Here is a 24,528-nt window from a genome sequence, read left to right on the forward strand (position 1 = left end):
TTAATAGGAAATATAAATTTATAATTGATTCCAGGTGATAGTGCTACAAATGATTTGTATTGACAGGTGCTATTAACATTTTACAACTGTTCCAATCCAGCAAAATTAACCTCAAAAGCAGGGAATATGCCTCTAGCAACCACTCACTGCATCTAGCCCAGGAAACCAGCATGAATAAGTATCTCACCCCAGGGAAAAAAATTAAAGGGGTAGGGTTGCAGAAATATGTACCAACTATAGGCAAAGCACTAGGTTAGCTGCATATATATAATTTCATTAATCTTGCATTACAGTGGTAGATATGCCCATTTCACAGATGTCTTTAGGCTTCCATTTCCTAATAAGTAACTTGCCCAATTTGTAATCAGCAGATATATAAATCTAGAGTATTTCCCTAGTCTGTATGTTTCACTCCAAGTTTCAACAAATCTTTCTTACAGGTGGCCAGGTGCAGTGGTTCATGCCTGTAATCCCAGCTACTCGGGAGGCTGAGGCACAAGAACCACCTGACCAACTAGGCTTGAGCCCAGAAGGTGGAGGTTGCAGTGAGCTGAGATCACGCCACTGCACTCTAGCCTGGGCGACAAAGCGAGACTCTGTCTCAAATAAATAAATAAATAGGCCGGGCGCGGTGGTTCACACCTGTAATCCCAGCACTTTGGGAGGCCAAGGCAGGCAGATCACCTGAGATCGGGAGTACAAGACCAGTCTGACCAACATGGAGAAACCCTGTCTCTACTAAAAATACAAAATCAGCAGGGCGTGGTGGCACATGCCTGTAATCCCAGCTACTCAGGAGGCTGAGACAGGAGAATCGCTTGAACCCGGGGGGCAAAGGTTGCAGTGAGCCGAGATCGCGCCATTGCACTCCAGCTTGGGCAACAATGATCTATCAGGATCAGATCATTCTTTGACAAGCAGGATTTAGATGTAGATAATGCTACTATAGCCAGAGAACCAAGTCACTTCTTTCAGCCCAGTATCAAATAAGCACAAGGAGACAGTGTCCAGCTTCCAAAAGCTTTATTGGCAAATATGCTCTATAAAAGAATGATCAATCCTGTTGCCTCTAAGTCAGTGGAATGAAGAGCTGTGTCCAGGGACACACCATGCCGTGCTGAAGGAGACTGCTGCTGTGTCCACCTCTTATTCATAGACCCAGTCATGAGCACAAGACTTGTAGTCAACCAGTTCTTCAGGCTTAAACCATAGGCTGATTTCTTTTTCAGCACTCTTTACTGAATCACTGCCATGAATGATGTTCCTAAGAAAGAAAACAATTACGAGTTGCCATATTTTAAAGTGCAAAAGTCTGTTTAATACCGCAACGGACAGCCACTCCAGACTCTTTCAGCCAAATTGCCACTTGAAGCAGCAGACCAATTTATACCCCCAAAGCATTTCCTTTTTTTAAAAGCAGCTATACAACTGTAAAGGTGCTTGATTTAAAACATTCCTTGTTTCAACTGTATTATGCTTCCAAGTCTGGCCTCCCCATCAAAAGAGTGCTTGTACCCCAAGATTGCCAATGACATAAAACACCCCTCCTCATATTTTGGAAAATACAATGATACTCAAACCCACTCCAGAGCAACATCCCAACTAGATATGATGTATTCATTATCATAGGCCAGCTCTGCTGCATTTTCTTATAACACTGATTTGCAAAGCCCAATCATGACATAACACTGCTTATTAATAAAAATCCCTTTATCCCACTTGAACCTCACAACTTTGTAAAGGTTTTGAACAGACTGTGTACAGGTGAGGGAATCAAAAGGTTAAGTGACACACCCATGGACAAAGTACTCATGGATGTGGCTAGAATGCTTCCCTTCTCCACACCTAGCATTTTTTGCTGTACTATACGGAATTACCACATATGGCTCCCTTGTTGTCTTGCTTAAAATTAAGTAACCTAGGGAAGAAGCTATGTGTGAAAGCTTTTTTTTTTTTTTTTTTTGAGACGGAATTTCGCTCTTGTTGCCCAGGCTGGAGTGCAGTGGCGTGATCTTAGCTCAATGCAGCCTCCACCTCCTGGGTTCAAGTGATTCTTCTGTCTCAGCCTCCTGAGTAGCTAGGATTACAGGCATGCACCACCATGCCATCATGCCCTAATTTTTTACTTTTAGTAGAGACGGGGTTCATGTTGGCCAGGCTCCAGGCTAGTCTCAAACTCCTGACCTCAGGTGATCCACCCACCTCGGCCTCCCAAAGCTTTTATACAATGATATACCCAGCCTGAAAGTTGTTATACAATGATAATCACCAACTAATTTAAAAGTTCAGGCCAAGTGCAGTGGCTCATGTCTGTAATCCCAGCACCTTGCGGGGCCGAGGCAGGCAGATCACCTGAGGTCAGGAGTTTGAAACTAGCCTGGCCAACGTGGTGAAACCCTGTCTCTACTAAAAATACAAAAATTAGCCAGGCGTGGTGGTATGCACCTGTAATCCCAGCTATTTGGGAGGTTGTGGCAGGAGGATCGCTTGAACCCGGGAGGTGGAGGTTACAGTGAACCGAGATGGCACCACTGCACTCCAGCTAGGCAACAGAGGGAGACTTTGTCTCAAGAAAAAAAAAAAAAAAAGTGCACAGATTCTTCTGAAAGTAGGATACGCCCGATGTCTGCTTTAAATGGTGTTGCATAAAAGTCATCCACCCTCCTGTCCCCGGACTTACCTGCCAACCTGAATGCAGAAGTCCCCACGAATGGTGCCTGGCTTAGAATCTGCTGGATTGGTCTCCCCAAGCATCAGTCGGCCTGTCTTCACCACGTTCAGCCCCTCCCAGACCTCGAAAGTGTGAAAATGGATTTATAATCAGATCTGCCACTCAGGACAGGTAGGGTCTAACATTTACTCCTACCTGACAGGACACATCAATGAGACCGATCAGTGACATGATTATCAGCTAACCCCAGCAGAGAGTAGGGGCCTATATAAAAACTCCATTCCAAACGTATTGCCAGGATTCAAAGAAAAGTCTGTCCAACCTGGGGACTTCCCAGTTTAGCTGAGACAGAGATAAACAATGTTGAAGAATCCTTATGCAGCCATCAACACAGAAGAACTGGTGAAGAAAGGAGAAAGTGGCCAGTCTGGAATAGGATCAGTGGGAAGGGCATCCCAGAAGACTGCTAGAAGAGGGAAAAGAAAGACTAACATGCTGGGGTAAGGATTCCAGGGAACAGCAGAAGGAAGAAAAAGGGGAACAGGAAATAGATCTACTTTCTCAACAATTTCACTGCCTCCCGATTTTACTCTCTCCTTTTTTTTTTTTTTTTTTTTTTTTTGAGACAGAGTCTTGCTCTGTTGCCCAGGCTGGAGTGCAGTGGCTCAGCTCACTGCAACCTCCGCCTCCCGGGTTCAAGCAATTTTCCCACCTCAGCGTCCCAAGTAGCTGGGATTACAGGCACACGCCACCATGCCCGGCTAATTTTTGTATTTTTTTTAGCAGAGATGGGGTTTCACCATGTTGACCAGGCTGGTCTTGAACTCCTGACCTTGTAATCCACCCACCTCGGCCTCCCAAAGTGCTGGGATTACAGGCATGAGCCACCGCGCCCAGCCACTCTCTCCTCATATTCTCTCCTCTCCCAATTGGACATTAGCACCATCCAGAAGAAACTGCTTCTAGTATAGGATTGAGAACGTCTTATATCCTTACATTTGAATTTTTCATGAGAAAATAGGATAAAGTTTTTTAATCTAGGAAACATTAAGGTCTAAAACACTTGTCAAACAGAAGAAATTTAGTACTCTATTATTTTTTTTGAGATGGAGTCTTGCTGTCGCCCAGGCTGGAGTGCAGTGGCATGATTTCGGCTCACTGCAACCTCCACCTCCCGAGTTCAAGCGATTCTCGTGCTTCAGCCTCCTGACTAACTGGCCTCCTGAGTAACTGGGATTAACTCCTGGCCTCAGGTGATCCACCCGCCTCAGCCTTCCAAAGTGCTGGGATTACAGGCATGAGCCACCGAGCCTGGCCCGAAAATTTACCACTCTTGCAGGCAGTGAGATTCTACTTAACCCTAGAGACATGTACCTGAAAAAGTCCTTCCCATATCTTTTTTTTTTTCTTTGTTGAGACAGAGTCTCGCTCTGTTGCCCAGGCTGGAGTGCAGTGGCACGATCTCAGCTCACTGCAACCTCCACCTCCCAGGTTCAAGCAATTCTCCTACCTCAGCCTCACAAGTAGCTGAGATTACAGCCATGCACCACCACACCCAGCTAACATCCTTCCCATTTCTAAGGTCTGATTTGCTTTCTCCTCCCAAGTTCCTAGTTGCTCAGTTAAGTAACTTCAGCAGGTTCCATTCATAAAATAAAATTTAGATTAGCTGAGGGAGATGTCTAACAAAGAACACTGAGCACTTTTTCCTCATTTTCTCTCATTCCCCACAAGCACTCACCATGGCCACGACCGGCCCTGAGTTCATGTACTTCACCAGCCCAGGGAAGAATGGGCGGTCTTTCAGGTCAGTGTAGTGCTGCTTCAGGTGTTCTTCAGAGGCCTGGCATTGGAGAGGAGGCACCAGTTAGGAGCTAAGCTGGAAAGACTTCATCCCATCCTCTGAACCTCCCATTAGCAAGTCCGGTTTTATATTCTAGCCCACATTCCTAAGTGGTGTGTGGAAATATATATATATACACACACATACACACACACATAAATATTTTTTAAATCCCATCCAAACAATGAAACTAATGCCATTTTAACAGAAAGACTGTTCTTTTTTTGGTGTGTTGTTTTGGTTTGTTTTAGGAAACAGGTTCTCACTATCATCACCCAGGCTGGAATGCAGTGGCACAATCGTGGCTCACTGCAGCCTCAACTTCCAGGGCTCAAGTGATTTTCCTACCTCAGCCTCCCAAGTAGCTGGAACTACAGATGCACTCAACCATGCCCAATAAATTTTTTTTTTTTTTTTTTTGTAGAGGCAGAGGCTTGCTATGTGGCTCAGGCTGATCTCCAACTCCTGGGCTCCACCCACCTCGGCCTCCCAAATTGCTGGGATTATAGGCGTGAGCCCCGCGCCTGGCCAAGACTGTTGTAATTGTAAAGACACCCTCATACTGTCAATGACATTAGGGGTTTTGTAAGCCTAAAAAGTAGGTGGTTTGAGGATCTAGATTTAGGGAATTAAATTTTGGCTGCAACTGAAGTACATATGTCAGGTCATATGCCTGGCAGAGGTCATGTTAAACTCCCCTGGGCTACTCACAATGCCCTTTGAAATATTTCAGATAATAACTGAGAACATTCTCTTCACCGATGAGCCTGGTTGAATTTCAGTACTTAGATACTTACCCGTAAGTGTAGGGATTCAGATCTGTGCCCCAAATTTAATGTGGAAAATATAGTTCCTATCCTATGCTAAAGGAGGAGCACCGCACTGGAACTCGGAGTTTCAGACTAAAGCAAAGGAGATTCCAAGCCTCCATTCTGTGCCTAGGTGGACCCGAGTGGGTAGGCGCAGGGGATCTGGGGCACGGGGTTTTTTCCGCTCCCTGCTGCCCCCCTGCGGCGGGTGGGCAGGTAGCGGCCCGCGGGAAGGAACTCAGACCCGGAGGGCGAGTCACGCTACCAGCGCTTCACCTTCCCAAGGGCGTCTGTCCCCACCGCCCCGGGAAAGGGTCGGCGGGCCCGAGCCGCCGTGGGCGGGGGCAGAGGGCAAAGGGATTTCGCGGCCGCGAAATGAACTCGGAAAGCAGACGCGGCCAAACGGCCGCCGGGAGGGAAAAACACCCGCGAGCCGGCTGCAGGCGGGGAAGGGGAGACGGGGGAGAGTTACCCGGAGGAACTTCATGGCCACGAGGCGGAACCCCTTCTGCTCGAAGCGCTTGATGATCTCGCCCACCAGGCCGCGCTGCACGCCGTCCGGCTTGATGGCGATGAAGGTGCGCTCCAGGTTGGCCATGGTCCTGCGGGGCGAGAGGTGCGGTCAGGGCCCGGGCGAAGGCCCTGGCGTGGCCCGCGGAGGCCACGTGGGCGCCGCCGGGCCCGCCTCCCCCACCACGCGCGGCCGCGGGGACACGTGGCTTCCCGGCTGCTTCCGCCCCGCGCAGGGCCGGCGTCCCTCTGCGGAGCGCGAAGGCCCGCGGAGCGCAAGCTGCAAGGGAATCTCCCGCTCCGACCCCGCGCGGGACCTGCGGGAAATCGGGGGGCGCCCACAGACCGGGCCCACCTGCGGCACTGCAAGCAGAAGAGGGAACGGGAGGAGTCGCCAGGGGATGCGCCCCCACCGCCTTACCCGGAAGCTGGAGGGGCCGGGCGGCGGCGCTGCGCTGGGAGAGCAGAGAGCTGGAGCGACCACCACACCCGGGAGCCGGCGGCGGAGGAGGGGCGCAGGGCGGAGCGCGGGGTGGCCACACCCCGGAGGGCCCAGCCGCCCAACCCGCAGGAACGCCCCACCCCCCCGGCCGGACGCGGCCGGAGAACAGTGTCCACGCCCAGCCGGGGCGCGCCCTCGCCGGGCAGAGATCGAGACGGATCCAGAGACAGGAAGTAATCCCTTCACCTGGACGTCCTATGAGTTCAACTACGCACGTCCCAAATCCCACTCCTCACCTCTCAGTACTTCCCGTGACCCCGAAAGCTCCTACACACACACACACACAGAACCTGCTCCTGTGCTCGAGTTCTCTACCCCGGTCAAGGCCATCTGCTGCTTTCACCATCCGCCCGAGCACTGGCATTAACCTTGACTTGGCTCTCCCTCCCCGTCGTGCACCCACGGTCCTTATCCTCCCTACCTCTGAAATCCAGCCTTCCCTCCTGTCTGCTTGAGTTAAGCCTCGGCCTCCCAAGGGGCCTTGATCTCACCTCTCCCCGCAAACCGGGAGCTTTGCTCAGCACCTCAAACGGCCATCTGGTCCTGCCTCTGCCCTGCCTTGATGACTCCCCCGCCTACAGGATGGCATTCAGACTCCTCAGCGGGATGCTCTTCTCGCAGGATGCCCTGCTCCCTGGCTGCCGCCTCCCCACCTACATTTCCAGCCCCAATCAGCCGCCCCACTCCCACCCTGACATGGGGATCCCTGCCCACCTGGCACTAAAGTGCGGTCGAGTTTTCCAGTTCACCCTGAGGCGCGCCCCTGGACCCTGAGGAAAGTCTAGACCCTGTCATAGAGATCAGGCCTGTCATCGACCTGTAGACACTTCCTACTTGCAGTGTCCCTGGCAAACAAGCTCCCTTTGGTGATGCCCAGCTTCCCTGGGGCGGTCACGAGCCCCTCCTCTCAGTGCCTGCAGCACTGACTGACAGCCGCACAGCAGTGGTACTGCCCTGAGACGGTGGGAGCCCGCTTGCTTCCCCTCAGGACTCTGAGCTGACCACAGCAATCATGCCATCACCCGAGTGCCCCTAGCACTGCGCTGATCACCCGTCACTGGCCAGATGGAAGACAACCTGGCCTCTGTTATACCTTATCGGCTTTCCAAACTTCTAGTTACAGAGCATTAGCCCACCAGACATTGACAATAACTGTCATGTGCCCTCATTTGGGGGCACTGTATTTTTTTGGCTTCAATCTCAAGCACACTCTCATTTGGATTTACCAAACGTCAACTGTGAAAACAAGTCTCGAAATTGCATGGACTTTTCTCTGTCCAGGGGAGAGCTATCTGCTCCCCTTGGTCAGGTCACTGATGGCTACTCAGGGTACAGTCAGGACCACCCCTCTGCTTTCACCTCTTCTTTCCTTCCTGGGACGACTGTCCTTAACTGGGGAGGCTGCAACCCTCCAGCTGCACTACACACATGTTCATTCCCCAAGTCCTGGTATGCTCATCTCACGCCCCAAAACAAACAGGCCACACTTTGTGTAAAATATTAATAGAAATTCAGGCTGGGTGCGGTAGCTCACGTCTGTAATCCCAGCACTTTGAAAGGCCGAGGCGGGTGGATCACGAGGTCAGGAGTTCGAGACAAGCCTGACCAACGTGGTGAAACCCCATCCCCACGAAAATTACAAAAATTAGCCGGGCATAGTGGCTCGTGCCTGTAATCCCAGCTACTCAGGAGGCTGAGGCAGGAGAAGCGCTTGAACCCGGGAAGCAGAGGTTGCAGTGAGCTGAGATCGTGCCATTGCACTCCAGCCTGGGCGACAGAGTGAGATTCCATCTCAAAAATTTTTTAAAAAGGGCCAGGTGCGGTGGCTCACGCCTGTAATCCCAGGACTTTGGGAGGCCGAGGCGGGCAGATCACGAGATCAGATCGAGACCATCCTGGCTAACACAGTGAAACCCAGTGTCTACTAAAAATACAAAAAAATTAGCTGGGCGTGGTGGCGGGCACCTGTAGTCCCAGCTACTCGGGAGGCTGAGGCAGGAGAATGGCGTGCACCCGGGAGGCAGAGCTTGCAGTGAGCTGAGATGGCGCCACTGCATTCCAGCCTGGGCAACAGAGCAAGACTCCGTCTCAAAAAAAAAAATTAAAAAAAATGTCATCTCGCCCTCATCTGTCTGTAAAGGCAGCCCACCCCAACTACCCTCTTCTCACCCATCCTGAGAATTCTCTTCCCCTCTATTGCCTCTACCGAAGCCAGATGAAAAGGAAAGATAAGAAAAACCCTCAGGTGGGCAGTCGCAGTGGCTTATGCCTGTAATCCCAGCACTTTGGGAGGCTGAGGCAGGTGGATCATCTGAGGTCAGAAGTTCGAGACCAGCCTGGCCAACATGGTGAAAACCTGTCTCTACTAAAAATACAAAAATTAGCCGGGAGTGGTGGCACACACCTGTAATCCCAGCTACTCGGGAGGCTGAGGCAGGAGAATCGCTTGAACCCGGGAGGCAGAGGTTGCAGTTAGCCAAGATGGCGCCATTACACTCCAGCCTGGGCGACAAGAGCAAGACTTTGTCTCAAAAAAAAAAAGGAAAAAGAAAAAAAAGAAAAACCCTCAGGCTGGGCGCAGTGGCTCACGCCTATAATCTCTGCACTTTGGGAGGCCCAGGCAGGCAGATCGCTTGAGCCCAGCAGTTGGAGACCAGCCTGGGAAACACGATGAAACCCCATCTCTACAGAAAATACAAAAATTAGTTGTATTTTCTACTACAGACGTGGTGGCACATGCCTGTAGTCCCGGTTACTCAGGAGGCTAAGGTAGGAGATCACTTGGGCCCAGAGAGGTCAAGACTGCAGTGAGATGCTGTCATCACACCACTGCACTCCATCCTAGGTGACAGAGCAAGACCCTGTCTCAAAAGAAAAAAAAAATTCCAATTTCTCTTGCAGCTAGATGCAGCCATATGACTAAGTTCTAGCCAATGGGATGTGAGAGGAAGTGAAGGTTGTAATTCAGAGCTGTCTCTTTAAAAGGGATACTTCTTCCACTTTGCTTCCCAACTTGCAGAAGGCACATGGGGTGGTAATCCAAGTAGGACTGATTAGAAGGAACCAGGTGTGTGCAGACCACCTTAAAGATCAGCGCCTTCCCACTGTCATCACCCCTACTGAGCAGCTAGGGCTTTTTCTTTTTTGAAGACAGGTCTCACTCTGTCACCCAGGCTGAAGTGCAGAGGCGGGATCACAGCTCACTGCTCCAACCTCCGGGGCTCAAGCAATCCTCCTACCTCAGCCTCCTGAGTAGTTAGGACTACAGGAACGTGCCACCACACCCGACTAATTTTTAATGTTTGGCAGAGATGAGGTCTCACTCTGTTCCCCAGGCTGGTCTCAAACTCCTGGGCTCAAGCAATCCTCTTGCCTTGGCCTCCCAAAGTGCTGGGATTATAGGCATGAGCCACTGCACTCGACCACACTTGAACTTTCAAATGAAAGAGAAGTACATTTCTATCTTGTCTCCATTAAAGCAACCAAATCAATATCCTAACAAATCAAAGCTACTTACAAGAACTCCTGCTTCATTTGAGGCCATGCCAGGGACCCAGGCTTACTGTCTACCTAGCTTTTCTGATTTTTGGAGGAATTACAACTTCCCAGACTCCCCCATTCACTGAATCCCCAAGAGCTTCTCAAGAACAGGATGGATATGTTTTTATTTAAAAGACATCTCACTCTGTCACCCAGGCTGAAGTACAGCAGCATGATCATGGTCCACTGAAGCCTTGGACTCCTGGGCACAATCCTCTTGCCTATGCCTTCCCAATAGCTAGGACTAGAGGTGCACAGCACCAGAGCTAATTTTTTTTTTTTGTAAAGACAGTGTCTTGCTATGTTGCCCACCCTGGACTTGAACTTCTGGCCTCTAGCGATTCTCCCCCTCAGCCTCCTGAATAGCTGGGATTAAAGGCATGAGCCATCGTACCCAGCCTAATTTTTCTTTTTTTTTTTTTTTTAGTGAGACAGGGTCTTGCTATGTTACCCAGGCTGGTCTCCCACCTCAGCCTCCCAAGTAGCTGGTATCACAAGCACAAGCCAGCACACCCAGCCCTCATGTTTTCTTTCATTTCTGATGAATCTTCTGCACCTAGTCCAGTCTTGGCCACGTAGCACATGCTCCATAGATGCCTGTTGAGTAGCTCAGTGCCAAGAGTGGAAGGGATGCAGGGGTTAAGAAAGGCAGGCAAAGAATGCCTGTGTGTATGTGAGATCTCAATATAAATCATTTTTATAGTATTTACACTCTCTATTAGGTCAGGTTATTCAGTGTACATGAAAAGAAGAAAAAAAAAAAAGCAATATAACAATACGAAGTAACCAACTCAATGAATCCTATGTTGGGAGGAAGCATTTTAATCAGATGGTAGGGGATGGTAACACTGTACAGGGAGCATCACAGCTCCAAGAGCTTCCCTCCAAATTATGATGAAGTTCCTGTAAATAACTAGATTTCCTACAGCCTGGTCCTCTGCCCATGGGAAGGAGGGGAAATGGATGTGAAAAGCACTGTGGTCTGCCCTCCTGTCATTCATAGATCCAGTTCTGAGCACAGCTCGTGTAATCTACCAGTTCCTCAGGGTGAAACCACAGGCCGATCTCCTTCTCTGCACTCTCCACGGAATCACTGCCATGTATAATGTTCCTGGGTGGAGAAAGAGACAGTCACATGACCAAGACCAGAAGGATTAAAATGCGCCCATTGCCAGAAATCTACAGCCACGGCAGCATAAAAGCTGAAGCTCCATGGACATTAGACCATGTTAAAAGAAAAAGCCTACAATGGCCATTCATGTAAGGGTGAAAAACGCCCTCCCCACATCCAGCCCTCTCGGCCACGCTGGTGCAAACAGTGAGAGCCTTCAGGAAAGACTGTGGCCAGCAAAGTGTGTTGTACCAGGTTCTACACTTCGTGTAACAGAGGTACAACTACAGTGATGTTAACAACGAAAGCCAAATGCCAACTTAAGAGGGAGGAAAACAATAAACTCAGATAAAATCAACCTGCATATGGTATCATGTCTACCTCCAGCCTCAGAAACCCAAATCCTTGTGGCAACTAAATCAGATTTTGGAAAAGGGGGGAAAATACCAAAATCTCACCTGCCAACTTGTATGCAGAAGTCTCCACGGATGGTCCCAGGCTTGGAGTCTGCAGGGTTGGTCTCCCCGAGCATGACTCGGCCTGTCTTCACCACATTCAGCCCCTCCCAGACCTCCAAGGACAGAAGAAGATATAGTCAAAGAAGAAAATCAATCGCAGCAGAAAATCTGGCAACTATTAATTCAAAAAAGGAAAAATAAAAAGGCCCCTTAAGATGATATTCATTCACTGAACAAATGTTTATAGAGTATCCACTTATTCCAGCACTGAGGATCCTGGTCTCCCTGCCCTGATGCTTGCCTTTCTACAATGTATTCTCCATACAGCAACCAGAGCAGCCTCCTTAAAATGCCAAGTGTGGGCAGGGTGCAGTGGCTCACGCCTGTAATCCCAGCCCTTTGGGAGGCTGAGGTGAGCGGATCACGAGGTCCGGAGATCGAGACCATCCTGACTATGGTGAAACCCCGTCTCTACTAAAAATACGAAAAGATTAGCTGGGCGTGGTGGCGGGCGCCTGTAGTCCCAGCTACTCAGGAGGCTGAGGCAGGAGAATGGCGTGAACCCGGGAGGTGGAGCTTGGGGTGAGATAAGATGGCGCCACTGCACTCCAGCCTGGGCAACAGAGCAAGACTCCGTCTCAAAAAAAAAAAAAAAAATGCCAAGTGTGAAGTGTCCCATAGCTTCCCAGCACTCAGGAAGTATATGGTCAACACACCCCTAAGAGAGGAGGCCCCTGCCCATGCCTCTGAACTCTTCACATCCCAACTTCCCTCCCACCCATCAGGCTTCGGGCATTTCAACTCTCCTCCCGTACTTCAAAAAGCCAAGCTCATTCCTGGGACCTTTGCACATGCTGTTTGCTTGGCTGGAAATGTTTTTCACTGTGATTCTGTACATGGCTGGCTGCTTCTTGTCATTCAGATCACAGCTTAAAAATTGCATTCTTTGATCATCCAATCTAAAGTGATCACTTGCTACTCCTATTCATTTCTGGGCATATCACTAACCTATTTCATTTCTGAAGCCTATCACTAACCATTAGCTGATATATGAAAACAGGTATCTATTTGGTCTCATTCATGACTGTATCCCCAGTGTCTAGAAGAGAGCCTAGCACAGATGACAAGCAATGCATACTTGGAGTATCCCACACAGGCACACTCACCATGGCAACTACCGGCCCTGAGTGCATGTATTTCACCAGGCCAGCAAAGAATGGACGGTCCTTCAGGTCAACGTAGTGTTCCTTGAGAAGATCTTCAGAAGCCTATTCAACAGGACGGAGAATGAGAATAGCCCCCAAACCATCTAAGAACATATAATCCATTTAATTTCCCCTCACCCACCCTGCTATGTAAAACATGAGTGGTTGGGCTCACTGATTCTGTTATAACCCAATTCATTCTCCACACTGGAAGGGAGCAGTGACAGGACTAAATGTACTTCTCCAATTTTATATCAGTTGTCTCCCTATTGGCATTGACTGATAATAAAACCACAGAACATTAAAATTAAATCCAGCTATCTCATTTAAAAAAAAATCAAACTCCTGGGCTCAAGTGATCCTCCTGCCTCGGACTCCCGAGTAGGTAGGACTGTAGACACACACTACCAGACTTGACTAATTTTATTTATTTATTATTTTGAGACAGAGTCTCCCTCTGTCACCCAGGCTGGAGTGCAGTGGCGTGATCCTGACTTACTGCAACCTCCACCTCCCGGGTTCAAGTGATTCTCCTGCTTCAGCCTCCCAAGTAGCTGAGATTACAGGTGGCCGCCATCATGCCTGGCCAATTTTTGTATTTTTAGTAGAAACAGGGTTTCACCATGTTGGCCAGGCTGGTCTCAGGTGACCGCAAGTGATCTGCCTGCCTTGGCCTCCCAAAGGGCTGGGACTACAGGCGTAAGCCACCGTGCCCAGCCATACCTGGCTAATTTTAAAAAATTATTTGTAGAGATAGGGTCTCACTATGTTGCCCAGGCTGTTCTCAAACTCCTGGACTCAAGTGATCCTCCAGCCTCCGCCTCCCAAAGTGCTGGGCTTACAGGCGTGACCCACCATGCCTGGCCCTCAACTATCTCATTTTAGACAGGAAAATCAACAATACAATAAATTTCCATTCCCAGAGCAAACCTCAAATAAAATATTAGAAGGACACCAGGAAGCAAGTCTTGGCATTTGATGAGCAGCAAACTAAACCAGGCCATTACCCAGGGATGTTTCATGTTTATTCAGAGGATAAAAGCCCAGTGTGATGACCATGTGATTACCAAAGGTATCTGCAAATCACCCAAAAGTGCAAGACATCTAGCAATAAATAATTTTCCTGAAAAACGAATTAGAACTTCTCATACTGCAAGGCTAATATGTGGGAACGAATCAAGTTAGCTAGAGAACAACCATCTGCTTAGCAGTTTCAACTCAATTTGGCTGTGTTCTCTCTTCTACTGCATATATGCTTCTTAAAATCTAACAGGGTCCCATGATTTTTCCAGCTCTGTGGTATTGCACTGTATGATGCATATCACACACATTAGAGACACACACAAATGTGGAGACTGGCTGCCCAAAAGTCCCATCATTCAGCCACCAGTTATCATCACTTGCCAAAGTAAAATTATATGGCCATATAATCATTCCGTGGTAGGGATCCAACCCTCGCCCTGTCCTTTCCTATCCAAATGGAAGACTTTTGTTGTGGAAGTCTCCTAACAGACACTGAGGTGACCTTCCCTTATCAGCATACTCTTTTAATTCTATTAATTGGTTCCAATTATCTTTTTGTTGGTTTTGTTGTTTGTTTGTTTTGAGACAGGGTTTTTCTGTCACCCAGGCTGGAGTGCAATGGCATGATCATAGCTCACTGTGGCCTCAAACTCCCAGGCTCCAGCAATTTTCTTGCCTCAGATTCTCGTAGCTAGGACTACGGGTATGCACCACTACACCAGACTAACTGATTATGTTTTTTTGAGACAGGGTCTTGCTCTGTTACCCAGGCTGGAGTGCGGTGGCTCGATATCCGCTCACTGCAACCTCCACCTCCTGAGTTCAAGCCATCCTCCCACCTCAGCCTCCCTGGTAGCTGGGACTACAGGCATGCACCATCACACCCAGCTAAATTTTATATTTTTAGTAGAGACGGGGTTTCACCACGTTGGCCAGGCTGGTCTCGAACTCCTGACCTCAGATGATCCACCCACCTTGACCTCCCAAAATGCTGGGATTACAGGTGTGAGCCACCACACCAGGCCCTAACTGATTATCTTTAGTCTGCAAAACAGATCACAGGCTTTTTTAAGGGATTGGGGGTTAGGAACCTCAAGTTCTCCCTTGCTTCCTACCTCCACACCAGATTTAAATGTCCCTTTAGAGTCATGGCAGCTATCCTTCCGTCCATTCTTCACCAAACCCATATATCCTTAATAGGAAATTCAATGTAAAGGAGAAAATATCTGCACTCAGGGGTCAGAGAGACTCAAGTTAAAATCCCAGCGGCATCACTGTATGCTATCAGGCACATCACTGAACCTCTCCAAGTCTTAGGTTGCTCATCACTAACAACCACGAGAACAGGAGTAAGTACTTCTCAAGGCTGGCATGAAGACTAAATCAGAAAACATATGTGCCCAGCATATGGTAAATGCCTGATCAACAACACATCCATTTCATGTTACCTTCTGCTGTGATCTGAATGTGTCCCCCAAAGTTCATATGTTGGAAATTTAATCCTCGATGCAACAATGTTGGGAGATGAGGCCTAATGGGAGGTGTTTAGGTCATGAGGGCTTCACCCTCATGAATAGATTAATGTCTTATCTCAGGAGAGGGTCTGTTATAAAATTAAGATCAGCCCCCTCTTGCTCTCTCTCTAGCTCTCTCTCACTCTTGCACTCTCTTGCCCTTCCATTCTGTCATGGGATGATGCAGCAAGAAAATCTTCATTAGATGCCAGCTCCTCGACCTTGAACACCATATTCTCCTCTCAGCATGAACATCAGTCTACCCTCTTTTACATTAAAGCAGTTTTTCTTTTCTTTTTTTTCCTTTTTTTTGGAGACGGAGCCTCCCAAAGTGCTGGGATGACAGGCGAGTCACCGTGCCAGCCCTAAAGCAGTTTTTCTAAAATATCACATAGGAAGTAAACTGCAAGTCAAACTAAATTTTAAAATGCACTAGAAGGGTCCAAAATTGATTCCCTTTTAGGAAAACATACTATCCCCTATTTGACTTGAGAATTGGAATTCTTTTTTTTTTTGAGACAGAGCCTGTTGCCCAGGCTGCAGTGTGGTGCAATCTCGGCTCACTGAAACCTCCACCTCCTGGGTTCAAAAGCAATTCTTTTTTTTTTTTTCTGGAGATGGAGTTTCACTCTTGTTGCACAGGCTGGAGTGCAATGATGCAATCTCGGTCACTGCAACCTTCACCTCCCCAGTTCAAGCGATTCTCCTGTCTCAGCCTCCCGAGTAGCTGGGATGACAGGCGCATGCCACCACACCTTGCTAATTTTTGTATTTTTAGTAGAGACGGGGTTTCATCACATTGGTCAGGCAGTCTCGAACTCCTGACCTCAGGTGATCTGCCCACCTCAGCCTCCCAAAATGCTAGGATTACAGGCGTTAGCCACCGCGCCTGGCCGGTTCAAGCAATTCTTATGTCTCAGCCTGCCGAGTAGCTGGGATTACAGGGGCCTGCCCTGACGCCTGGATAATTTTTGTATTTTTAGTAGAGATGGGGTTTCGCCATGTTGGCCAGGCTGGTCTTGAACTCCTGACCTCAAGTGACCAGCTTCCCAAACTGCTGGGATTACAGGCGTGAGCCACTATGTCTTGCCCAGCCGAGAATTTGGATTCTTATCTCTAGAATTTGTTTGAAGAAGGGTTATTGGTCAATCAATCCTTTGCATTTATCAAAAGATTGCTTTGTAAGTAGCTTGCAGGTACATCTGCTCTCTGCTATTGCAGAAGAACCTCCCCAAAACCAAAACCATAGTTTTCCTCCACAAGCTCCTATGATACCTAATATATGCTAAACAATAAGCATTTATTAGTGTCTAGTAATTGATGATGGAAAGATTTTCTTGCTAAAAATAGCCTGTCTCAAAGGGGGAAAAAAATCTCTCTAAAATTATCTGCTCAGGAAGCTCAATCAAGACCAAGAACTCAAACATGCTCAGCTCTGAGTCAGAAATTACAGAGGTGTGGTCATATGTGGAATTCTGCACTGCTTTTCCCATAGCAATGCACCTCATATTACAGAGCCTATTTTGGAAAATCCTGAATAACTTGGTTTATTACAAGATGTAGCCAAACGCTAGGGCACTGAGGAGTTTCCAGGTCTCAAGACACTTGTGTTCACTCTACTGTGGAGAAGTTTAAATAAGAAAGACGGGGAGAAACAGGTTAATCACAGTATTCTCCTATACTATGAAGGAATCAAAATGGGAACAATGAAGTCCACTTACTTGCACGAATTTCAGACCAACAAGGTGGAATCCCTTCTGCTCAAAACGCTTGATAATCTCTCCCACAAGACCCCGCTGGACCCCATCCGGTTTGATCGCAATGAAGGTACGCTCACAGTTGGCCATGGTCCTGGGGGCAGGCAGGTAGAGGAATGAAACAGCACTGAATCACTTGCCTACATTGTCATCCTTCTCAAGCGGATTATCCCATAAAGCTGGTTTAAATCTGTCGGGTCAGCTCCAGGTCTCCCTCTGGTAAAAACCCAATTCCTCCCCAGTCCCCTGATCTATGAACTAATATGTCCATGTGGGAAAGGATCCAAAAGCAAGGACTATAATTTCTATCCCATTTGATTTATTTTCATTTGTTTTGATTTTTGTGGGTTTTTTTTTTTTTTTTTAGAGATGGGGTTTCGCTGTGTTGCCTAGGCTGGTCTCGAACTCCTGTCCTCAAGTGATCCACCCACCTCGGCCTACCAAAGTGCTGGGGTTATGGCCATGAGCCACCGCGCCCAGCCCCACTTTTTTTTTTTTTTTTTTTTTTTGGTATGGAGTCTTGCTCTTTCGCCCAGGATGGAGTGCAGTGGTGCGACCTTGGCTCACTGCAACCTGCACTTCCCAGGAAAGCAATTCTCCTACCTCAACCTCCCAAATAGCTGGGACTACAGGCACATGCCACCACACCCAGCTAATTTTTGTATTTTTTTTTTTTTTAGTAGAGATGGGGTTTCACCATGTTGGCCAGGCTGGTCTCCAACTCCTGACCTCAAGTAATCCACCCACCTCAGCCTCCCAAAGTGCTGGGATTACAGGCATGAGCCCCATGAGCTTGGCCACCATTTGATTTAATAAGCTTCTTTTAAACATCTACTGTTTACCAAACACTGTGGTGGAACTAGGATACAGGATGTTAAAAACAAGGCACTATCTTTCTCAATAATCAAGCTTGGGAGCAACTACACTGATGAAAAGTTTGACTAATGTGAAAGTGATGTCTGGTACAAAGCAGTAAGAAATAATAGTTTGACTTAATGCCACAGCCACAGCATTAGGGGTTTTAGAGAATATATCTTTACAACCCCCTTCATTTTACAAATGAGGAAACAGGACCAGAGCACCAGAATGAAGGCCAAAACCCAGAATTCCCAACCCATTAATCCATTCTTGTAATGTTATGCTACACTTTACAATGCAAAGAATATTTTGACTAGCCAATAAACGGTGGGGTATGGGAGAACTACAGACATTAGGAATATATGATACGGGACATCATACTGAAAGGAAGCCTAGAGAGTACCTATTCCGTCCAGATCCCTCATTTTACAGAAGACTGGGCTCATGATCTACCCTGTATCACAACTTGAGATAGGAGGCCCCTTGCCTTGAAAGACAATCCCTAAAGTAGACAGTAGCACCACCTCTTGGCCCCATCTTCCTGTCCTTTAGTTAACCTCTTCTTACAGCATCTTAGCACTGTAGTCCAATTTTCTGTTTGTGTGTCTGCCTCCCCTGCATACCAGGCTGATTTACTCCTGTATAGTTCTATGGTACCTAGCCACAGGGCCTAACAGTCAATAGGAGCAAAGAAAATCATTTATCATCATTCTGCAACTTCCAAAAAAAAAAAAGAGACAAAGCCCAAAGACTGCGGAGAATCGCCCGATGGGGTGCGGGGCAAGCATAGATTGTCCAGGAGAAAATAGGACTAAAGCGCCAGAAATAGACCCTAAAAATGTCCCTCCACATCGATCCCGGTGACACAACAGTAAGCACTCAGTGCTTGCTGAATGAATGACACACACACCCATCATTTATCCAGCAAGCACTTACAGAGCGCCAATTCCGTGCCCGGCACTGCCCTCGACAGAGACAAATAAGGCACAGTCCTGTCGTCGCGGCCTGACGAGAAAGGCGGCCACCGACAAAGGCGAGTCCACGTGGCGTGGGACGTGCACCCACCGGTCTGCACTTGTCCACAGGCGCTCCCTGCTCCTCCTCCCATCCGATCCTCCTCGCCGCCTCTTAGAGCTGAACTCATCTCTTCACTAACCCCTCACCTAACCCTCTCCCGCGACTACACTCCTTTCCTTTTCCTCTCAGGATCCCGAACACCTCTTACCCTTCCAGCTGCTCAGGTTTGAATTCCGGCTGCAGCCGCCAGCAACCGAAACGCTCCCGGGACCCACGTGGTTCGCAACACTTGCACGCACGGAACGTTTCTGCGCAGATCCGCTGCCGGAGAGCCCATTTTGCAGAACACCGCTCGCCCACGCTTCCTCTTGGGAGTAGGCAGTCATTCTGGGGAACAACTTTCTGCAGTTTAACTTCCGGCGCTAGCTTTTTCAGACTTTTCCGGTTAGCTGCTTGCTTTCTTCCCTCCACCCCCGGGTTCTCTGACTCACTTCCTTCGTTCGCGAGCAGATTGGCTTCCCGAGAGGTGGCGCTCACACGTTGCATGAAGTCCAAAAAGCGCCTGACCTACAAGTAGACTTTTCGCTCCCGCTTTGTGTTTATTCACCTTTTCTAGCCTGTCAAGCAGTAAGTTTTATTGAGTACCTACTATGTGGACGCATTATTCTACGCCCTAGGGATACAACAATATGCTCTCTTGGAGCTTATGGGAGGGATGGGAATATAGGAAAACAAGAAACAAATAAGCAAATTCATATGTAATAGATCGCATTATGTAAGCGCTGTGAAGAAAAGGCCAGAGAAATCTCTGAGGAAGTGAGAATAGACCTACATGAAGTGAGGGCGCCAGCCCAGTGATTCTCCGAGAGCCAAGTATTACGGTGGACATCGAGTGGTGGAAAATGCCGTTAGAATAGAGCCAAATCTTACGATGTGAGATGCCAATACAGATTTTGCACAAGGCATGACATCATCACTAACATACGTTTTCAAAAAAACATTCCCACTGCTCTAAGGGGAAATGAACGGGGGAAAGGTACAAAAATGGAATCAGGAGCCGTTTCAACAAATGATGCTGAAGCAATTGGACGAATATAGACCCAAAGAACCTCAACCTAAACCTCACACCTTATACAAAATTCACTCAAAATGAATCATAGATTTAAATGTAAAACAAATCACTTATGGGGAAAAAAAGTTAAAAAAAATCCTCAGGACCTAGGGCCAGGCAAATAGTTTTTAGACACCAAAAGACCAATCTATACAAGGAAAAAGTTGATAAATTGGAACTTACTGAAATTTAAAACTTTTGGCCGAGCGCGGTGGCTCACGCCTGTAATCCCAGCACGTTGGGAAGCGGCGGCGGGAGGATCAGTTGAGCTCAGGAATTCGAGACTAGCCTGGGCAACATGGTGAAACCCCGTCTCTACTAAAAATACAAAAATTAGCCGGGCATGGTTGCAGGCGCCTGTAGTCCCAGCTACTCTGGAGGCTGAGGCAGGAGAATCGCTTGAACCCGGGAGGAAGAGGTTGCAGTGAGCCGAGATTGCGCCAGGGCACTCCAGCCTGGGTGACAGAGCGAGACTCGGTCTCAAAAAAATAAAAAATAAATAAAATAAATAAGTAAAATTTCATTATTCTCCTGTTTTCTTTTTTTTCTTTTTGAGACCGAGTCTTGCTTTGTCGCCCAGGCTGAAGCGCAGTGGCACGATGTCGGTTCACTGCAAACTCCGCCATCAAGCGATGGCGATTCTCGTGACTCAGCTTCCCGCGTAGCTGGGACTACAGGCGCCTGCCACCACGCCCGGCATTTTTTTTTTTTTTTTCTTTTTTGAGACGGAGCCTCGCCCGTCGCCCAGGCTGGAGTGCGGGGGTGCGATCACTGCAACCTCCGCCTCCCGGGTTCAAGCGAATCTCCTGCCCCAGCCTCCCGAGCAGCTGGGATTACAGGTGCCCACCACCACACCCGGCTACTTTTTGTATTTTTAGTAGAGACGGGGTTTCACCATGTTGGCCAGATTGGTCTCAAACTCTTGACCTCGTGATCCGCCCGCCTCGGCCTCCCAAAGTGCTGAGATTACAGGCATGAGCCACCGCGCCCGGCCCTAATTTTTGTATTTTTAGTAGAGACGGGGTTTCACTGTGCTGGCCAGGCTGGTATCGAACTCCTGACTTCAAGTGTTCCATTTGCCTTGGCCTACCAAAGTGCAGGGATTACAGGCATGAGCCACCGTGCTCGGCCTTTTATTTATTTATTTATTTGTTTGTTTATTTATTTATTGAGACGCAGTCTTGCTCTGTCACCCATGCTGGAGTGCCTTGGCGGATCTCAGCTCACTGCAACCTCTGCCTCCCGCGTTCAAGTGATTCTCCTGCCTCAGCCTCCCGAGTAGCTGGGACTACAGGTGTGCACCACCACACCAGGCTAATTTTTGTATTTTTAGTAGAGACGGGGTTTCACCATGTTGGCCAGGCTGGTCTCAAACCCCTGACCTCAGGTGATCCACCCACCTTGGCCTCGCAGAGTGCTGGAATTACAGGCGTGAGCCACTGTGCCCTGCAGAAACGAAATTTAAAAGCTTTGTCCTGTGAAAGACCTTTTGAAGAGGACGAAAAAACAAGCTAGAGTGGAAGAAAATATTTCCAAACCACATATCAGATAAAGGCCTTCTCTTCATTTGAAGATTTGAATATTTGAAGAACTCTGAACACTCAACAGGTTAAAAAAATCCAATTAGAAAGTGGGCAAAAGACATGAATAGACATTTCATTGAACAGGATATACAGAGGCAAGAAAGCACATGAAAAGATGTTCGACATCATTAGCCACCAGGGAAATTCAAATTAAAACCAAAATCAGATATTACTACATGCCTATCAGAATGCTAAAGTGAAAAGCAGTGATACACCAAACGCTATTAAGGAGGTATAGAAACTGGATCCACATTACTGGTAGGAATGTAAAATTGTACAGCCACTCTGAAAAAGTTTGATAGTTTCTTATAAAACTAAACATGTGCTTACCATATGACCCAGCCATTGCACACTTGGGCATTTATCCAACAGGAATGAAAACTTATGCTCTCTTCACAGAAAAACCTGTGCACAAATGTTCATTGCAGCTTTATTTGTAATAACCAAAAACTGGAAACAACCCAAATGTCTTTCATCATGTGAATGGTTAAACAAACTATGCTACATCCATACTGTGGAATGCTACTCAACAATAGAAAAAAATAACAAACTATTAATACATGCAATATACATAATTCCCTTGGATAGATTTCAAGGGAATTAGGTTGACTGAAGAAAAGCCAAACATAAAAAGTTACATATTGTATTATTGCATTTATTTAACATTTGTGAAATATTAATAACAAAAGTATAGACATAGAGGATAGACTAGTTTAGTGGTTGCCAGGAATTAGAGATGAGGGAAAGGGCCAGGTATGGTGGCTCTCACCTGAAATCCCACCACTTTGGGAGGCTGAGGCAAGAGGATCCCTTGAAGCCAGGAGCTCAAGACCAGCCTACATAGTATAATAAGACACTGTCAGAGGCTTTTGAACCAGAGCAACTCCATCTTAAATAGGGGCTGGGTAAAAAGAGGCTTAGACCTACTGGGCTGCATTCCCAGGAGGCTAGGCATTCTTAGTCACAGGATGAGATAGAAGATGGACACAAGGGCTGGGCACGGTGGCTCATGCCTGTAATCCCAGCACTTTGGGAGGCTGAGGTGGGTGGATTACCTGAGATCAGGAGCTTGAGATCAGCCTGGCCAACATGGCGAAACTCTGTCTCTACTAAAAATACAAAAATTAGCCCGGCGTGGTGGCGTGCGCCTGTAGTCCCAGGTACTCAGGAGGCTGAGGCAGAAGAATTGATTGAACCCGGGAGGTGGAGGTTGCAGTGAGCTGAGATCGCACCACTGCACTCCAGCCTGAGCAACAGAACAAACCTCCACCTCAAAAAGAACAAAAGATCAACATGAGACACAGATTACAAAGACCTTGGTGATCAAACAGTGGTAAAGAAGCCAGTCAAATCCCACCAAAACCAAGATGGCAACAAAAGTGACCTCTGATCGCCCTCACTGCTTATTATATGCTAACTATAATGGATTCACATGCTAAAAGACACACCCATCAGCACCATGACAGTTTACAGATGCCATGGAAACAACCAGAAGTTACCCTATATGGTCTAAAAAGGGGAGGAGCACTCAACTGGGGGAGAGGGGAAATTGCCCATCCCTTTCCCAGAAAACTCACAAACAATCTACCCTTGTTTAGCATATAATCAAGAAATAACTCCTCTGCCTGTAGAGTAGCCATTCTTTTATTCCTTTACTTTCTTTTTTTTTTTTTTTTTTTTTTTTTTCAGACTGAGTCTCCCTTTGTTGCCAGGCTGGAGTGCAGTGGCGGGATCTCGGCTGACTGCGACCTCCACCTTCCAGGTTCAAGCAGTTCTCTGCCTCAGCCTCCCAAGTAGCTGGGATTACAGGCACCCGCCACCATGCCCAGCTAATTTTTGTATTTTTAGTAGAGACGAGGTTTCATCATGTTAGCCAGGATGGTCTCGATGTCCTGACCTCGTGATCCACCCACCTCAGCCTCCCAAAGTGCTGGGATTACAGGCATGAGGCACGGCACCTGGCCTAGTCCTTTACTTTCTTAATAAACTTGCTTCCACTTTATGGATTCACCTTGGATTTTTTTTTTTTCCTGCCTCAAATTCTTTCTTGCACGAGACCCAAGAACCCTCTCTTGGGATCTGGATCAGGACCCCTTTCTGGTAACAATACTGTCGCTCCAAAAAAAGAAAGAAAATGTTTTTAATTAGCTGGGCATGGTGGCACATGCCTGTAGGCCAAGCTACTCAGAGGAGGCTGAAGCGTGAGGATCAATTGAGCCCAGGATTTCGAGGCTGCAGTGAGCCATGATCACGCCATCGCACTCCAGCCTGGGTGACAGAATAAGACCCGTCCCAAAAAAATATTAAAATGGGGCCGGGCCAGGTGGCTTATGCCTGTAATCCCAGCACTTTGAGAGGCCAAGGTGGGTGGATCACAAGGTCAGGAGATCGAGACCACCCTAGCTAACACGGTGAAACCCCGTCTCTGCTAAAAAAAAAAAAATACAAAAAGTAGCCGGGCGGGGTGGCAGGCGCCTGTAGTCCCAGCTACTCAGGAGGCTGAGGCAGGAGAATGGCATGAACCCGGGAGACGGAGCTTGCAGTGAGCCAAGATCGCACCACTGCACTCCAGCCTGGGTGACAGAACAAGACTCCATGTCAAAAAAAATTAAAATTAAAGAGACGGGGAAAAGGCATGGCTGTATTCATAAGGAGATCGCACAGGGAATCAGAATCCTATGGTTCGGAAGCGGTAAAACCACCAGAGTGACAATCTTCGAATGCTAAGAAGTATAGACCTTGAACTGTGGTTAACAGGAAGCCATTAAAGTCTGGAAATAGGACGGTGACATGAGAAACATCTTAACATTCTAGGACTTAATAAAACTATTGAAGGCTGGGCGCAGTGGCTCACGCCTGTAATCCCAGTACTTTGGGAGGCCAAGGCAGGCAGAGCACAAGGTCAGGAGCTCGAGACCAGTCTGACCAACATGGGGAAACCCCATCTCTACTAAAAATACAAAAATTAGCTCACTTTACAGAGAAACAGACTAAAAGAAATGACCCATTTATTTAA

General features: G+C 47.8%; 2 protein-coding genes across 7 annotated transcripts; both read right to left on the minus strand.

The window, feature by feature from the left end:
* Positions 1-1,006: 1,006 nt before the first annotated feature.
* NME2 (NME/NM23 nucleoside diphosphate kinase 2) lies at positions 1,007-6,480 on the minus strand. 6 transcript variants are annotated; one of them, XM_024234268.3, is made up of 5 exons: positions 6,189-6,373; positions 5,796-5,925; positions 4,413-4,514; positions 2,681-2,793; positions 1,007-1,264 (listed from the first exon to the last, which is right to left on the minus strand). In XM_024234268.3, the coding sequence occupies exons 2-5, from the start codon at positions 5,919-5,921 to the stop codon at positions 1,147-1,149; spliced, it is 459 nt and encodes a 152-aa protein (XP_024090036.1). In that variant the 5' UTR covers positions 5,922-5,925; positions 6,189-6,373; the 3' UTR covers positions 1,007-1,146. The 6 variants fall into 6 exon arrangements, with proteins under 6 accessions (XP_024090036.1, NP_001127154.1, XP_024090037.1 ...); NM_001133682.2 differs by having other exon boundaries at positions 6,255-6,324; XM_024234269.3 differs by having other exon boundaries at positions 6,151-6,257.
* A 4,201-nt stretch (positions 6,481-10,681) lies between these two features.
* LOC103892831 (nucleoside diphosphate kinase A) lies at positions 10,682-19,157 on the minus strand. Its single transcript, XM_024234461.3, has 5 exons — positions 19,027-19,157; positions 16,908-17,037; positions 12,611-12,712; positions 11,445-11,557; positions 10,682-10,986 (listed from the first exon to the last, which is right to left on the minus strand). Exons 2-5 carry the CDS (start codon positions 17,031-17,033, stop codon positions 10,869-10,871), a joined length of 459 nt encoding a protein of 152 aa, XP_024090229.1. The 5' UTR covers positions 17,034-17,037; positions 19,027-19,157; the 3' UTR covers positions 10,682-10,868.
* Between the last annotated feature and the right edge of the window lie 5,371 nt (positions 19,158-24,528).

This window comes from Pongo abelii, chromosome 19 (assembly GCF_028885655.2).
Source record: "Pongo abelii isolate AG06213 chromosome 19, NHGRI_mPonAbe1-v2.0_pri, whole genome shotgun sequence".
NCBI lineage: Eukaryota > Metazoa > Chordata > Mammalia > Primates > Hominidae > Pongo > Pongo abelii.